Consider the following 15,528-nt stretch of genomic DNA (forward strand, 5'->3'; position numbering starts at 1 on the left):
AAACCAAATCAAACCTTTGTAGCTACTTGCTAGTAATGAAAGCCCTAAAGATGTCATCTGGTGTGCCCTCTTTTGGCATGAAGAACAACTCTAAATCAAGCTCTAACTTTATTCTACATAAAATTTGAATATTGTAGCATGCCGATATCTTCTTTTTTTTTTTTTTTTTTTTTTTTTTTTTTTTTTTTTTTTTTTTGCTAGATTGATTAATTACACAGTGAGAGCAATATCTTGTACACAAATTAGCTTAATGAAAATCAGATTATCCTTCAAGAATAATACAGGCTTTTAGCTACAAGATCCTAAGTTCCTAATACATACTTCGTACAAACTAAGGACAAATTGTGAAGGTTTTATCAAGCCAAAAATACAAAAAACTTTTTAAACAAGTATATCAATCAACTATCCCACCTCCCAATTACTATGATCGATGATAAATAAGGTAAAACCTTGGTTAGAAGGATACCTGATTCATAGCATCTCATTGTCTAAAAGAAAATATATCAACAGACTACATGTCATAGACGACAAACCTTAGTTTATTGTACAAGTAACTAGATAGTTTTTGGAACCTCGGCTTGGAAAGTCAATGTGGCCTGACCATTCAAAATTTGAGGTTCATTGATATCGATCTGAAGAGGCTCAAGGGAGTCTACTATGTCGCGCATAAGTGGTCTAGCCTTGGGGTTGCGATTCAAGCAATGATAGGCTAACATGGCTGCCTTTTGCGCGCCTTTTACAGGATAATCTCCTCCAAGTCTAGGATCTATGATGTTAAGTAGTTTTTTCTTCTCTTTAAGCAATGGAATAGCCCAGTCTGTAAGGTTTTGCTCTCTAGCTGGTCGCGACTTGTCTAATGACTTCCTTCCTGTGAGAAGCTCAAGTAAGACTACACCATAGCTGTAAACATCGCTCCTAGGAGTTAAATGACCTGCAATTACACATCCACCGGTGACTTGTTTAGTGAACATTGTAATAAAATAATAACCACTACTCCCTCCGTCCAGAATTAATAGTCATACACGGATAGTTTACCTGTCATGATATATTCCGGAGCTGCATATCCATATGTTCCCATTATACGAGTGGAGACATGAGACTTGTCGCCAACAGGCCCATCTTTAGCGAGGCCAAAATCCGAGAGTTTTGCATTGTAGTCCTGTAATATATACATGAATGTTGAATGAGGGTATGAAATTAAGCACATTGGCAACATAAAGATAGAAAACATAGTAAAGTATAATTAAAGCGTAAGTTCCCCACCTCGTCCAACAAGATGTTAGATGTCTTGAAGTCTCGGTATATAACAGGCTTCTCAGCATCGTGTAAATAAGCGAGTCCTTTTGCAGCACCAAAAGCAATCTTCATTCTGATACCCCAAGATAGGGGAAGCAACACTCCTAAAATAAATTTTTATGTTATGAGTTAAATAAATACGAGGAAGTCCCACTTAATCAACTTGATAAACAAAATTTGTTTATCAAATTTCAAAATGGTAAATAAAACAACATAAATGCCTAGTTACTATGACATTTTCGTAAATATATCAACAACAGTGGGACCTATATTTAATAGAAAGTTGATTTATTTACAATTTTGTCATTTGATAAACAAATTTTGTTTATCATATTGATAAACTTGTATTTTCTCAATAAATACAATTGGACTTACATTGGCAACAATTTAATTATTTACATTTGCGAAAACAAAATAATCCATGTTTATCGAGGATACATTCACAATAAGCACATCACAATTACAAATGTTGATTTACACAGCATGCATAATCATAAAAATTGCAGTATAAATAAAAAAATATATATAAAAAAAAATAAAGGTTAATCACGCAAATTAATTAAAATTTATGCTTTTATGCTCATTTGAGCTCAAAATTTTATTTTTTTAATTGCCCATTTTGTTTACAAATTAGCAAAAAATTCTACTAATTTTCATTTTCCAAATGACTGTCCAAATAAGCAAAAATTAAACCGTATTGTTGCTTACTTAGGAGTTGGGTGTACCTACTTGACTACCTCTAGGTACACCTAGTTTAATATAGACAGTTTATACACCTAATTTCTAATTACATCTAAATGCAACTAACTCATATTAAATGACTTATTACAAAAACTAATCATACTATATTAAGTTATTAAACAAATTAACTTGCATGGTGTAATAAAAACTTACTTGAAAACAAATTGTTCTCAACACTGCCTCGTGACATATACTCATATATCAACACACGATGATCCTCTTCACAGCAATATCCAATCAACTTCACTAAATTAGGATGTGAAAGTTGTCCAAGAAATATGACTTCGGCCTGAAACCCAAAAAGTTAAATATGACCTATTTTTTTTTTTTTCAAACACGTTAGCTGTATTATGGGACAGATGGAGTAATACGACTTACCAGCCATTCTCTGTGACCTTGATAACTATTGTCCCCGTCGTGAACCTTAACAGCTACTTGAATTGGTTGAATGCAATCTCTTAAATCTTTTGAAATGAAACCTTTAAAAACACTTCCAAAACCTCCTCCTCCTAACAAATGATCTGGTCTAAAATTTTCAGTGATAATTTTTAGTTCTTGGAAGGTGAAAACTAGGAGTGGATTTGTCACTGAATCGCGGCCGCGTAAATCCTCCACTTCCTTAGCGTTAGAAGGCAATTTACTCTCTTTCACAACGTCGCTCTGCGTTGAAGAATCTGAAAATTTCGTGCACGTTTATTACTAGCTCATTCGTCGCAAAAGTCATGTCTACGACTCTACGAGTGTATTGTATACAACATGACATATTTACCAGAATTTTATTTGTTGTCTAAAAGCCACTCCAAATCCAACAAAAGTCACTTCAAATCACTTAAAATTTAACTACGCGTTAAAATAACAATTTTAAAACTTCGAGGTGACAATTGCTTTTATTTGACAAGCACACGTGGGCACGGCCGAGTTGCCATACCACAGGTTATCAGCCCAACCAAACAACACCTCGTTCCTCCAACCCCTATATTTTCCAATAAGAATCGAATCCTTTTCACAAGAGACCAGATATATGACTGTTGTATACTATACACTCGTAAATAAGTTTTTGTGATCATTTTAATGAGAGATTAGAAATAAAGAAAGAAAAAATTAATTAGAAATGAATCAAAGAACAGAGAAAGAAAATAAAAACCTGGTTTGGGATCTGAAGAGACTGTGTAGATTGAATCATGCCCCCATCTAAACCAACAATTACCCATTTTTCTTGTAAAAATTTAGCTGTATTATGGCATCCTCGATCGATTTTCGGGTGATAATCCTCTTGAATAATGTTGTACTTACAAGCAATTCTAGATCTTTCAGGTGGGTGTTCTTGTTTAGAAAAGGAAGGATAAAGTGATATACACAGGGGACTTAGAAGAAGAAGTTGTTGTGATGATCAAATAAAATTGAGTGCCACTACTATTGACTGGTAAGTGCTTAGATTTGAAAACAACTAAACTATATTGGGTTCACACTCTTAATAGATGGGATATTATTGTTGTTAGTGCCCTTTTGTTTTCATTTTGCACACCTCATCACTTTATCCCGGGAATTATATCATATACTCGAGTGTAAAAATACCTGATATAGGTCAGGTACTATGTGAATGAGAGTTTTTAAAAGTACACCCGTGTGTATAATGGACATCGGACACATACCCCTTTGTCTCCCTTAAGTTATGATGAGTTGAAGACTATTTGGATTATTGGGTTTTGCTTTTTTGGTGCTTCTTTTTGTGTTTTCTTTCTTGCCCTTGAAGTGTGCGTGCTTTGTTGTGTCATGTGGGAGTTAGTGCGTTTCTGCGCATTTTCATGGGCTCACCACTCATCATTTTCTGTCCTTCCCCCCAAATATACAAAAACAAAATTAACAAAAAACAAAAAATTATTTGATTTATTACAATAGCATGATTATAACAACCCAACAAAGCTACATTAGATTTATAGTTGGTACTTCGTAATTTCGTATAAATGAAATTTTATTGATAATTTGTCTTCATAAATTATAAACAACATATTGATATTCCTTGATTTCGGTATATTTTAAATTAGAGAAAGTATTGTTGGATTTCCGCCATACTAAGGGCACGTTCACATTTACTGATCGAATTGAGGTGAACTGAACAGAATTGAACTGATTGTAGCTGAACTGGACTAAACTAAACTAAACTAAACTGAACTGATTGGAGCTGAACTGAACTGAACTGATTGGAGCTGAAATGAATATTTTATGAGAGAAGGAAATTAGGAGCTGAACTGAACTGAACTGAACTGATTGGAGCTGAGCTGAACTGAATTGAACTGATTGGAGCTGAACTGAACTGAAATTAAGTAAATGAACATGCCCTAAATTAAAGATGATTGTGGGTTATGTTTCATGTTAGGCTCGTATACTTAAAATTTAACTTGTCTTAAAATTTTAAAAAGGATAGCCCGGTCACAACTCAAGTCCATATGTCATTATATTATGTTGTGTCTTTTGATCTTGTCTGTGTATTTAAGATTTTTAGCCAAATTCATTTGATGTATTTTATTGTTCTTTTTGTTGTGACGTACCAAGCCTTCTTATGCTTCTTCAAAAATAGAAATGCCTTGTCTAACTCATGTTTATGTTATGCCATGTTAGCTTTTTCCGTCTCATCTTCGAACGGAACATACAATAGACCACATGCAACTCCAATGATGTTCAAGACATAAAAAAAATCACACACATATCTTGCCTAAGTTACCACGTGCTCGTGTTTGTTCCATGCTTTTTTCATGCCATCTCTAAACAAAACTCATAATAGAGAACATTCTAACCACAAGCAAGTCAAGTGGTAATTCAAGACATGCGCTACGAGTAATATACAAGTACTACATAACAATTAAATTAATACAATGATTTTAAAAAATAAAATAAAATACTTACAAGTATACTTGATAGTTCATACCCATATATATACGAAGTATATATCATCCTCATTCTTTTCCTCTCATATGTGAGTTTTTCTTGACCACCTACAACTTAAATTAAAATCATAATATATTCCCTTTGTCCCTTAAACGAAATTCTTATTTTTCTTTTAATACATGTGTTATAGGAAGTTGAATAAATAAAGAAAATACAAAGTATAGGGATGATTATTTTTTTTCCTAACAAAAAGTATAGCTAGGATTTTGTTAATTTACAATGTATATAAAAAATTCATGATAGTGAGATTTAACTGAACAAAAAATACATAAAAAAAAATAGTGTAATTTTAATTTAATTATTGATAAGTAGTCAGTAAAAAAAAAAAAAAAAAAAAAAAAAAAAAAAAAAAAAAAAAAAAAGAGTAGATAAATAATTAAATTGTTTATCTAGAAATTAGATCTTTTGGTTGAATATAACTTTTATCTAAGAACGAAGTGATTACTTAACCATCAAGATCTCTAGGAACATCTAGTCCATGTTACTTGTACTTTCTATGCTCTATGATGGATATGCATGTGTATTAAGAAATCATATCGTGGACCATCTATATATATTGGATATTTTCCTTAGTAAATTCAGAGTTGTTCACATTTCATGTGAGATGATTATAAAAAGAATGCACCCCTTGAGGATGATCATGAGGAAAAATTGCGCATACCCCTTAATAATATGAGTCCCGCGAGAGTAAACAATTGGGAAGTTTGAATCCTTAATTGACTTGTTGGACTACATTTAATTTGGGCAATTCTATGGCTTAATTTGCTGCCTTTTCTCTTTTTATGCTATTGTCATGTGTAGCGTATACGAATTATTGTTTATGGTAGCTTGTGTAGTCAATTTTTTGTATTGACAACCAAGTAAGGGTTGACTCACTTGATAAGGTTCTTACCTCATATTTTAGAGAATTAAGGTTCGAATCTTACCAAGTAATGAGCGTATTAGCACTACTACAAAAAACCCCTATCGAGTCGCCTATAAATGACCTAACGAGTCACTTCAAAGGCAACTTCACAGCCACTGACACGATAGCTTCCAACTTTAGGAGTCACCTCTGAGGCGACTCGATAGCTTTTATATAAGTCACTTATTAGTTGTTAGGCGACTCTATATGTTAAGCTATTGTGTCGCTTGTGTTGTAAAAGGCGGCTCCATAGGTTAATCTATTGTGTCGCTTGTGTTGAAAGAGGCGACACATAAAAAATAACATTTTTTTCCAACTATTTTTATGAGCTCATATAATGTCAATGTTTATGCTATTTAGCATGCTTGATCTATAATTCTTTGTCTAGAAGGTTGAAGTTCTTGTCATTATGTCAAAGTTATTGTTTATATATATATATATATGATCGATATTGTAACTATTTTAAATAGGAAAAATTAACAAAAATAATCCGAACTATTGACCATCTTCTCATTTTAATCCGAACTACTCTTTAACTTAGAATAAACCAGAGTATAGGGGGTAGTTGCTCATATTAGTTTAGGTAAGTAAGCAACCTGCTAAACAAGTTAAATTATATGTTTAGGACCCACTTTTAATTTTTTAATTGCATTTACTCTTAATTTCATTTTTTTTTATTCCTCTTTCCAAAAAATAAACCAGTTTCAAAAAAAAAAAAATGTACATACTAGGAAGCAGGGGGAACGAGTAGTAGTTGCTCTGATATTCTATTCTCTTGGGTCATATTTTTTAGAAGTTAATTTGGTGTAATGCACTTTGATTAGGGGATTGATGCGATGTTGATTTTTTTTTTTTTTTTTTTTGGTATTTAGTTGGTCAGATCAATTTGGGATAAGTATAGGGGGTACTTGTGCCAATTTTGTTGTTTATTCTTTTGTTGGTGGTATAAGTGCAGTAGAAAGAATTACGTTTTTCTTCTAAAATTTTCATAACATTGTATTATGCCTTGATTATTTAATCATTCCAAAATTTCAAGTTCCAGATGACATAAAAACTAACCTTACATATCAAAATTCATAATAAAATAAATGTGATCTTACAAAATGATCTAACAATTCCAGTCAAAATGATCACATACAAAGATCAAAATTACATAGCCCAAGTATTATTAATGTAAAGATTGCACACTACCATCAGCATTGAATAATGCTCCAATCCCAGTAGGCATATTAGTTCTTCCACCTCTCCTTCCACCACCCCTTCCACCACTTCTAGCTCCACCCCTTCTACCACCTCTTCCACCACGTACAGCACCACTTCTTCCACCACCTCTACTGCCCCTCCCCCCTCTAATCACTCTTCCTCCTCTGCCAGTTTTCGAAGGCTCGGCAATGGCAGTGTGGTGTGTTGGTTCAGTTGAAACCACCCCGATATTATCATTCTTTTTTGGTCTCCCCCTTCCCCTCTTAGCAAGAGGCTCCAAAGATTGAATGTTGTCTTTGTCGGGACACTTCCTTTTATTGTGATTTTTTGACTTGCAAATACTACATTGCATCTCTATTCCATGCTTTGTTAGCTTTCCCTTTTTCTTAGGGTCCTCCATAGGATGCTTCCTTCTGTTTTTCCTAGGCCTCCCTGGTCCTATTCTAATTGGTGGTGGATCAAGTGGAGCAACAACGGTAGGTCGGTGTCTCTCTCCTGGACATGGATTAATTGAACCACTATAAATTTTTAGATGGGTTTCCTTGCTATACCAATCATCAACCCAATCTTCAGCATTTTGATGCATAAGAAAAATACAACTGATGGCATGACAACATGGAATTCCGGTCAAATTCCATTTTTTGCATGTGCAGCTTCTAGCTTGTAAATCAACTGCCATGGAGTCCAGCCTATGATTCACTTGGAACTGATGTATGTTAGAAGGTAGTGCACAACAGTAGGCAGCTTCAGCTTTCTCTTTCTCTAGTTTATCTGTAACTCTTGGACAGATTTTATTAGTCCATTTTTCCTGAGCATTTCTTTTTAACACCATTCTTTGCATGAGAGTAGCCCTTATATCTTCAAGCATGTCTATGAGATGTTTATTTCGTGCATGTATGATATACCCATTCCAAGTTTCAGCCATGTTACTTAAAATTACATCACACTTTGTTGAAGTCTTCACAAATGCCCTGCAAAATAAGTTGGGATTGTGTTTGTTGAATGCAATTACAGCACCGGGGTTGACCTCCTCCATCTCCTCTAAAGCATCTTTGTAATATGCTTCATTGTATGCCTTTGCGACTTTCCAGAACATTGCTTTTCAGTGGCACTTTTCTTTTCCCTAGGAGACAACTTTTCTACACATGCCTTTCCTACATCACCACCCAACTTTGAAACATGAGCAGTACAAACAACAAAACAGTCCACACACCTACATTTTAAAACAATGGCAGATAAAGTCCTAACCTCATTATCACTATAAACCCTCTTAAACCCATCCTCAAAGTTCTCTGCATTAGGCTCAAGGTAATATATGTCATCAATCACTGAATAATTACCACATTTTTTAGCCAACTCCTCCAAAGTAAACCAACAAAGCTCATCAACATCTACATCAAATGATTTGTCCACTCCACCAACATACTTTACCCCAGAAGGAAGCCTCTTAAACATACCACCATGCCAGAATTTTAAGGTAGCAAATCCCTAATTTTAACAACATACATGATTTAGAAATGCAATTTAACAGCTATTTTAGATATTTTAAGAAATGAAATTTAGATACTTTAACAAAAAAAATAAAAAAAAATAATAAAAAAAAAGCAACGCAATTTAGCAACACTATTTCACAAACTAACATGTAATTAGAGGTTGCGAGGCAAAAAATTTCATCCCCAAATTGCAGTTTCAAATAATTGAAAGTTTGAAATACGATTAGATATCGAATATTGCATTAAATTACCATGTCTACAAACCAATGTTCGTCAGTTCTCGTCTCGTCTCGCCTCTAATAAGCTCAGTGAATATTAAATTATGTACTTCGCCACTAAGCTCCAATAACATCAACTGCAATGAAATTTTAATGGAAAGTTAAAATTGAAGCAAGGAAATACATAATTAGATATGAAAAAAATTTGAAATTTACAAAATTTGATGACATAATTTGAAGATAAAAGGTCATACATGTGAAATTGATCTTTGATGAAGGAACTTTCATGGAGGAAAACCCTCAGAAAAGGCACGATTGGTACTCCACTGTAGTTTGGGTGGTGATAGCATAGAGAAGAAGTAAATACAATTAAAAAATTAAAAGTGGGTCCTAAACATATAATTTAACCTGTTTAGCAGGTTGGTTACTTACCTAAACTAATATGAGCAACTACCCCCCATACTTTGGTTTATTCTAAGTTAAAGAGTAGTTCGGATTAAAATGAGAAGATAGTCAATAGTTCGGATTTTTTTTGTTGATTTTTCCTTTTAAATACTCCCTCCGTGTTTTTTTAAGTGATACATTTTCCATTTCCGGCCGTGTTTTTTTAATGATACATTTCCTTTTTTGGCAAAACAATACATTAAAATATTATATATCTCTCCTCTCATGGTCCCCACCCAAACCCACTACTACTTTTTTATTATATCTTTCCTCTCACATATATTACTTTTCAATAAACTATTAACCCCACTATTTTTCTTTAACAATTTTTTAATACTCCACTATCTCACTTACCTCTTATTTTATTTAAGTCAATTAAATTGCCTAAAACTATGTGCCGGTCAATATGTATCACTTAAAAAAACACGGAGGGAGTATATTGTTTATGGCAGCTTGTGTAGTCAATTTTTTATACTGATGACAACCTAGTAAGGTTGACTCACTTGATAAGATTCTTACCTCATATTTTAGAGATTTAAGGTTCGAATATTAGGGAATAGAGATCGATTTTTTTATCCTCAAGTACGTACTACCTCTTATTTAGGGATCATGTTTAAGTTATAGTTTTTCGTCATAATACTCTTGTAGTCTTGTATACGTATACCATATTTACTTACTCATTCTGTTTCTGCAAAAGAATTTCGGATCTGAGTTGTAGGGGAGCTCGTTCGTCTGGTCCAACCGAGTCCTGCAAAACAACGGAAGTCAACTGCGTCGGGGGGTGTTCCCGAGAAAGCCCCTCCGACGGTCAAGTCAGTAAACTGTGTTAGAGAGAGAATTTTTTTAGAGAGAGAGAGAGTATGGGAGAAATTAATTACCTCGCTAATCTGTGAAGATTAGTATTTATAGGAGAGGATTAGCTAATTTGATTAGGGTTAGGATTAGGGTTTCTGGCCGGTCTGGGCCGTGTCAGGCCCTGTTAGGCCATATTAGGGTTTCTCGGGATACGTGCTGTGCATGATGATTAAATTTTCCTGTTTAGGGTTTAACTAAGGGTATTTTGGTAAAATCTGTATTTAATGAACGTGGGCCCACAAGGGGTCCAAACACATTCTATTAGACTTGATAAGTTTAAACAATCATTTTGATCTTATAGCCAAAATATCTGGGTAGAATGCATGGAAAAGATCAGATTAATTAAACTTGTGCAGTTGTAATGTACTATGCAAAAGTTTAACGAATAAATTTAGTTGCTTTCCAAACATAGTTTGTATATATATTGCAAATATAGTTGTATATTGTACTTTTAGGTTTGTTTTTCCTAAATTTATGTTACGTTAAGTAACTTTTCTGCAGCTAACCTTGTCAATAGGGTTGTACACTTGTACATACACAGTGCGGTTTAGACTGCACCAAACCGCAATTTTGCGGTTTGCGGTTTAATAAAATGACCAAACCGCTGCGGTTTGGTGCGGTTTCCAAAATATTTAGATCAAACTGCACTTTAAAGCGGTTTGCGGTTATTATATTATATTTTTTTAATATATGAGCTAATCTTTGACGAGTAGTTAATTAAAGGTTAAAAAAAAAGAGTTTAATATGTGAATTATAAATTAATAATAACAAAATAAAATAAAAGTTTTGTTATTAAAAATATAATTAAAATGTTAATAAAATATGATATGGTTAATCCACAAACCGCACCAAACCGTATTTTGCAGTACGGTTTGGTGCGGATCTTTTTAAAAGTACGGTTTAAAAAATTACAAATTGCAATTTTGCAGTTTGGTGCGATTTAGGATCCAAATTGCACCATGAATCCCCTACTTGTCAAGAATCTATAGCACAAAGCACAACTTCAACAAAATGAGGATTTGAGTTTGAGGATGAAGAATTTGTTGTAGGGCCTCTTGGATCAATGTCGGCAAGAAATAGCCCAATACAATTGCCAAAAATTGCGTGAACACATGATCCAAGAAAGATTTGACGGCAATTCAATTTCTATGTTTCTTCTTAAGATGAGTTGGTGTAATGTTGTGTTCGTCTTTTTGTAAAGGTTGTTTACTCCCTTCGTACTTTTTTTTTAGTGTTACAGTTTTGACTGATACATAATTTTAAAATAAGAGATAAGTAGGATAGTTGGAGTATTAAAAAATTATAAAAGAAAGATAATAGGGTCATTAGTTTATTGAAAAGTAATGAATGTGAGAGGAAAGATATAATAAAAAAGTAGTAGTGAGTTTGGGTGGTGATCATGGGAGACGAGAGATATAATATTTTAATGTAGTTTTTTTGCCAAAAAAAGGTTAAAATACGACCGGATTTGATAAGTGTAACACTTATTAAAAACGGAGGGAGTACATAGATTTTGACTTAGTTGAAATAGTTAAACTCCAATATAACATACATTTTACCAAATATTATAAAGATTAGGAAATTTTCACTTTTGCTACAACTCAAACACCCTTGCTTCACTTTTGCTACCACTCTAAATTTTTTTTTTTTTTTTTTTTTTTTTTTTTTTTTACTGCGACAAAAAACATATGTTTTGCTACCACTTAACAGAATTAGTAACTATTTCTGTTAGTGGGACCCAACCACCTTCTAGCCATCCCTCGCTCCTTCTTTCCAGTCGCCCCTACTCCCTGCTCACACCAACAATCAACCACCAACAACCACCCAATCACACGCACAACCGCCCCTGTCTCACCACCACGCACAACACCTCCCTCCACCGTCACTTCTATCACCATCAGCAATCAACTCCAATTTCCCCTACTCCATTATCCACCAAGAACAACACCCAGGCAGCAGCAGCCACAATTGACCACCATCCGTGTCGATAACACCGCTGCACAACCACCCGATACTCCCATCACCGCTCACCCCACGAGAAATTAACTGCAGCAGCAGCGACATCAAGCAACCAATAGCAGCGGCGACATCAAGCAACTAATTTTGGTCAATCGCAGCAGAAGCAACCAGCTATAATCCCTACCAATAACACCAGCATCGACATCAAGCAACCCCATTCGGCCCCACCCCTCCCCGAAACCATCCTAAACAGGTAAAAACGAAACCCTAAAATTCGTTTAATTAAGGTGCTTTTAAGGGTGGTGTTTGGGGTTAGGGATGCCAGTTTTAGTTGGGGGGAAACGGGGTTGCTGGCGCCGGGAAATCGTTTGGGCGCCGGCAGCCAATACGGAGGGGGAAGGGGCGGTTGACGGGGAGGTGGCTGAAGGGATGGAGTGGCTGAGATTTTTTTTTCTTTTAAAATTTTTTTATTTGTTTTTTAATAAATTAAATTATTATTTAATGAGGTAATGGGCCCCACTGAACAGAACTCAAACGGTTTATGTTAAGTGGTAGAAAAAGTTATATGTTGTAACTTTTGGTGCTAGCAAAATAAAGTAGCTAAAGTGAAATAGGGGTGTGAGTGGTAGCAAAAGTAAAAATTTCCTAAAGATTATTGATTTTGATATTGTCAAGGCAAATAAAAGAAATTAAAAAAGCCGTTTTTAAGACCATATTAACAAGTTTGACATTTATAGATTCTCACATATTACGAACGGTGGATAATTTCGCCTTTGAAGTGACTTTTTTTGCCTTGGCAATATCATCAACTCCCTTAATTATTCACCATTATAGAGTCGTCATCGTCAATATAATCCTCTTGCATTTACTAGTCCTTGTACATGATTAGCATGATTTTTTCGTTATGTAGTACGAGTCTAAGTTCTATACTTTTAATATTTTAATTTTTTTTTTAACGAATGATGTAGAACTCTTTGTGCATATGAGATATTTCTCCGGAGAATGAGGACTAGCTAGTTATTTTTTTCGTCTCAAGAGTTAGGGAGATTTTAATTAGAATTTATATTTAGCTACCAAAACTATAGCTAGGTAACAAAAGATTACAATTATTGGCAACAAAAAATTAATAAATGATTACAAACTATTGTATTGAATTAATAAGTTTGACATTTATAGATTTAGGCCCTGTTTGATTCACCTTAATTTTGCTAAACTGAACTTATTTTTACTGAACTGAACTTAATTTTACTGAACTAAAATTATTTTTACTGAAATTAAATTATTTTACTGAACTGAAATTATTTTTACTGATTTTCTATTATAATTCTTCTTTAAGAAAACTGAATTTTACTGAACTGAACTTATTTTTACTGAACTGAAATTATTTTTACTGAACTGAAATTAATTTTACTGAACTGAACTTATTTTTACTGAACTGAAATTATTTTTACTTAATATTATTTTTTTAAGGTGAAAAGAACAGGGCCTTATAGATTTTCTTATATTACAGGCAATGGATAGATATATAACTTAGCCTTGGAAATGGATTTTTTTGCGTTGGTTATATCGGAACCTATAATTAATGGCAGATTTGATAAAAATAACCGGTTGGTAAAGTTTGGAAAGATTTTTATCGGAATATTTAGCTACTAAAAATTAGATATATAACAAAAGATTATTGACAACAAAAGATTATTAAAAGATTACAAAATATCTCATTGAATTAAAAAGTTTGACATTTATAGACTCTCACATATTACGGGCAGCGCGGCTGCGCGGGTGGATAATTTCGCCTTGAAAGTAACTTTTTTTGCCTTGTAATATCAGCTCCTTTTTTTTTACATCAAAAATTTCTAGCTAGCTCATAGTAAAAGAGTCTTTCAAATTTTCAAAGGACGATAATCTCAAGAATTTTTTTTCTCTATTCAATCAATCCAGTTAGATAGTCACAGTTAAATTTAGACATTGATGGTATGCAATAATTTTATTTTTTTTTAACTATATATAGGAGTAGAGAGGGGTAGAAATTTTTTTTATATACACCCGCATGGTAGATGCATGGTATGCACCCAGGGATGAAATAGTTAATTTGAGTAATTATGTTGTGTATTCGGGTGTATTACATGTATATAAATCAATTTGATTTGATTTGATTTGATTTTTTTTTGTGTTTTTCTTTTATTATGTTTTATTGTGGTAGTGTAAATATAATGTATGGTTAGAAATCTTATGAACGGACGGAGAATTAATTCTTTGATTCCAACAGTACAGATCGAAATAAAGACATCACATTATACACTTTCTAAATTAAATCCCATATCTTTTTCTATCATAATTACAGTAAAACAAATAAGGAATGTATAATAAATTAAAAATGTTTTCTAAAAATTCTCATTCCAATGCTTCCCTATAAATAGGACGTTTGCACCATTAGCAAAAGCCATAAAACCCTTTCAAAGAGAAAACAAAATTTACAAAACATCTATATTTAAATTCTTGTTAATTCTTTCCAATGGCTTCATATGTCTATTTCCTTGGTGCAATTCTCTTTCTCGTATGTCTAATTCATGGAGGTAAGCATTACAATTAATTTTTTCTTGTAAAATTTAAATTACATGATGATTATAATTATTAATTTATTATATACCGCCTCTGTTTTTTGTTATTTGCAACATATGATTTTTTTTATATCTCACAAATAATACCCTTTTGTTATAACATGAAATTTTTTCGTATAGGAAGTAGTAGTTGCACAAATGCAGACTTGAAACTTGATCAAGCGCCAACTGAAGTAAAAGTAGGAGGGAAGCCTGAGTTTAAATTCAACCTTCATAACACTTGTGAATGTGTGTTTGTGGATATAATATTAGCTTGTGATGGATTTCAAACTCAAAAACCAATCGACCCGTCGATTTTGAAACAAGATGGTGGAGATTGTACCATCAATGGTGGGAATCCTATCACTCCAAATTCTACCCTAAGTTTCAATTATGCTGGGGACAAATCTTATGACTTCACCTTGAAGAGTGCTCAAATTGCTTGTTCTTAGAAAAATCAAGTTTATATCTTAGTGATCTAATAATGATCGACAACTAATCACGTGTACGTACACTTGAAAATGAAACGTACATTTGTAATTTCAATAAATAATATCTATCATTACTTTTATCTCGATCTCCTAGACTCTTCTAGTTTGATTGATTTAAGTTTTCTCTTCCATCTTACACTACATGCAATTTTTCATAAAATGATCTTATTATTTACATCATTAACCTAACAATATATCAAGATTAAGATTTAAGACCTTATACAATCATTGGTACTAAGGGTTATTGTGTTTTAATTAATTTAACAAGCAAGTGTAATTAAAGAAATATATACTCACTTATATATATATATATATATATATATATATATATATATATATATATATATATATATATACACACATATACACACACATATATAC

The 15,528-nt window shown here is 33.1% G+C and overlaps 2 protein-coding genes across 2 annotated transcripts; one reads left to right on the plus strand and one right to left on the minus strand.

Annotated features, from left to right (window-relative positions):
- Positions 1-229: 229 nt before the first annotated feature.
- LOC145610326 (putative serine/threonine-protein kinase PBL16) lies at positions 230-3,478 on the minus strand. Its single transcript, XM_081665652.1, has 6 exons — positions 3,182-3,478; positions 2,416-2,711; positions 2,191-2,326; positions 1,264-1,400; positions 1,036-1,159; positions 230-931 (listed from the first exon to the last, which is right to left on the minus strand). The coding sequence occupies exons 1-6, from the start codon at positions 3,246-3,248 to the stop codon at positions 555-557; spliced, it is 1,137 nt and encodes a 378-aa protein (XP_081521778.1). The 5' UTR covers positions 3,249-3,478; the 3' UTR covers positions 230-554.
- Positions 3,479-14,571: 11,093 nt separating this feature from the next.
- Positions 14,572-15,108, plus strand: LOC145610522 (TPD1 protein homolog 1-like). Its single transcript, XM_081665845.1, has 2 exons — positions 14,572-14,632; positions 14,798-15,108. The coding sequence occupies exons 1-2, from the start codon at positions 14,572-14,574 to the stop codon at positions 15,106-15,108; spliced, it is 372 nt and encodes a 123-aa protein (XP_081521971.1).
- The last annotated feature ends 420 nt before the right edge of the window (positions 15,109-15,528 follow it).

Source organism: Chenopodium album, chromosome 24 (assembly GCF_948465745.1).
Source record: "Chenopodium album chromosome 24, dcCheAlbu1.1, whole genome shotgun sequence".
Lineage (NCBI taxonomy): Eukaryota > Viridiplantae > Streptophyta > Magnoliopsida > Caryophyllales > Amaranthaceae > Chenopodium > Chenopodium album.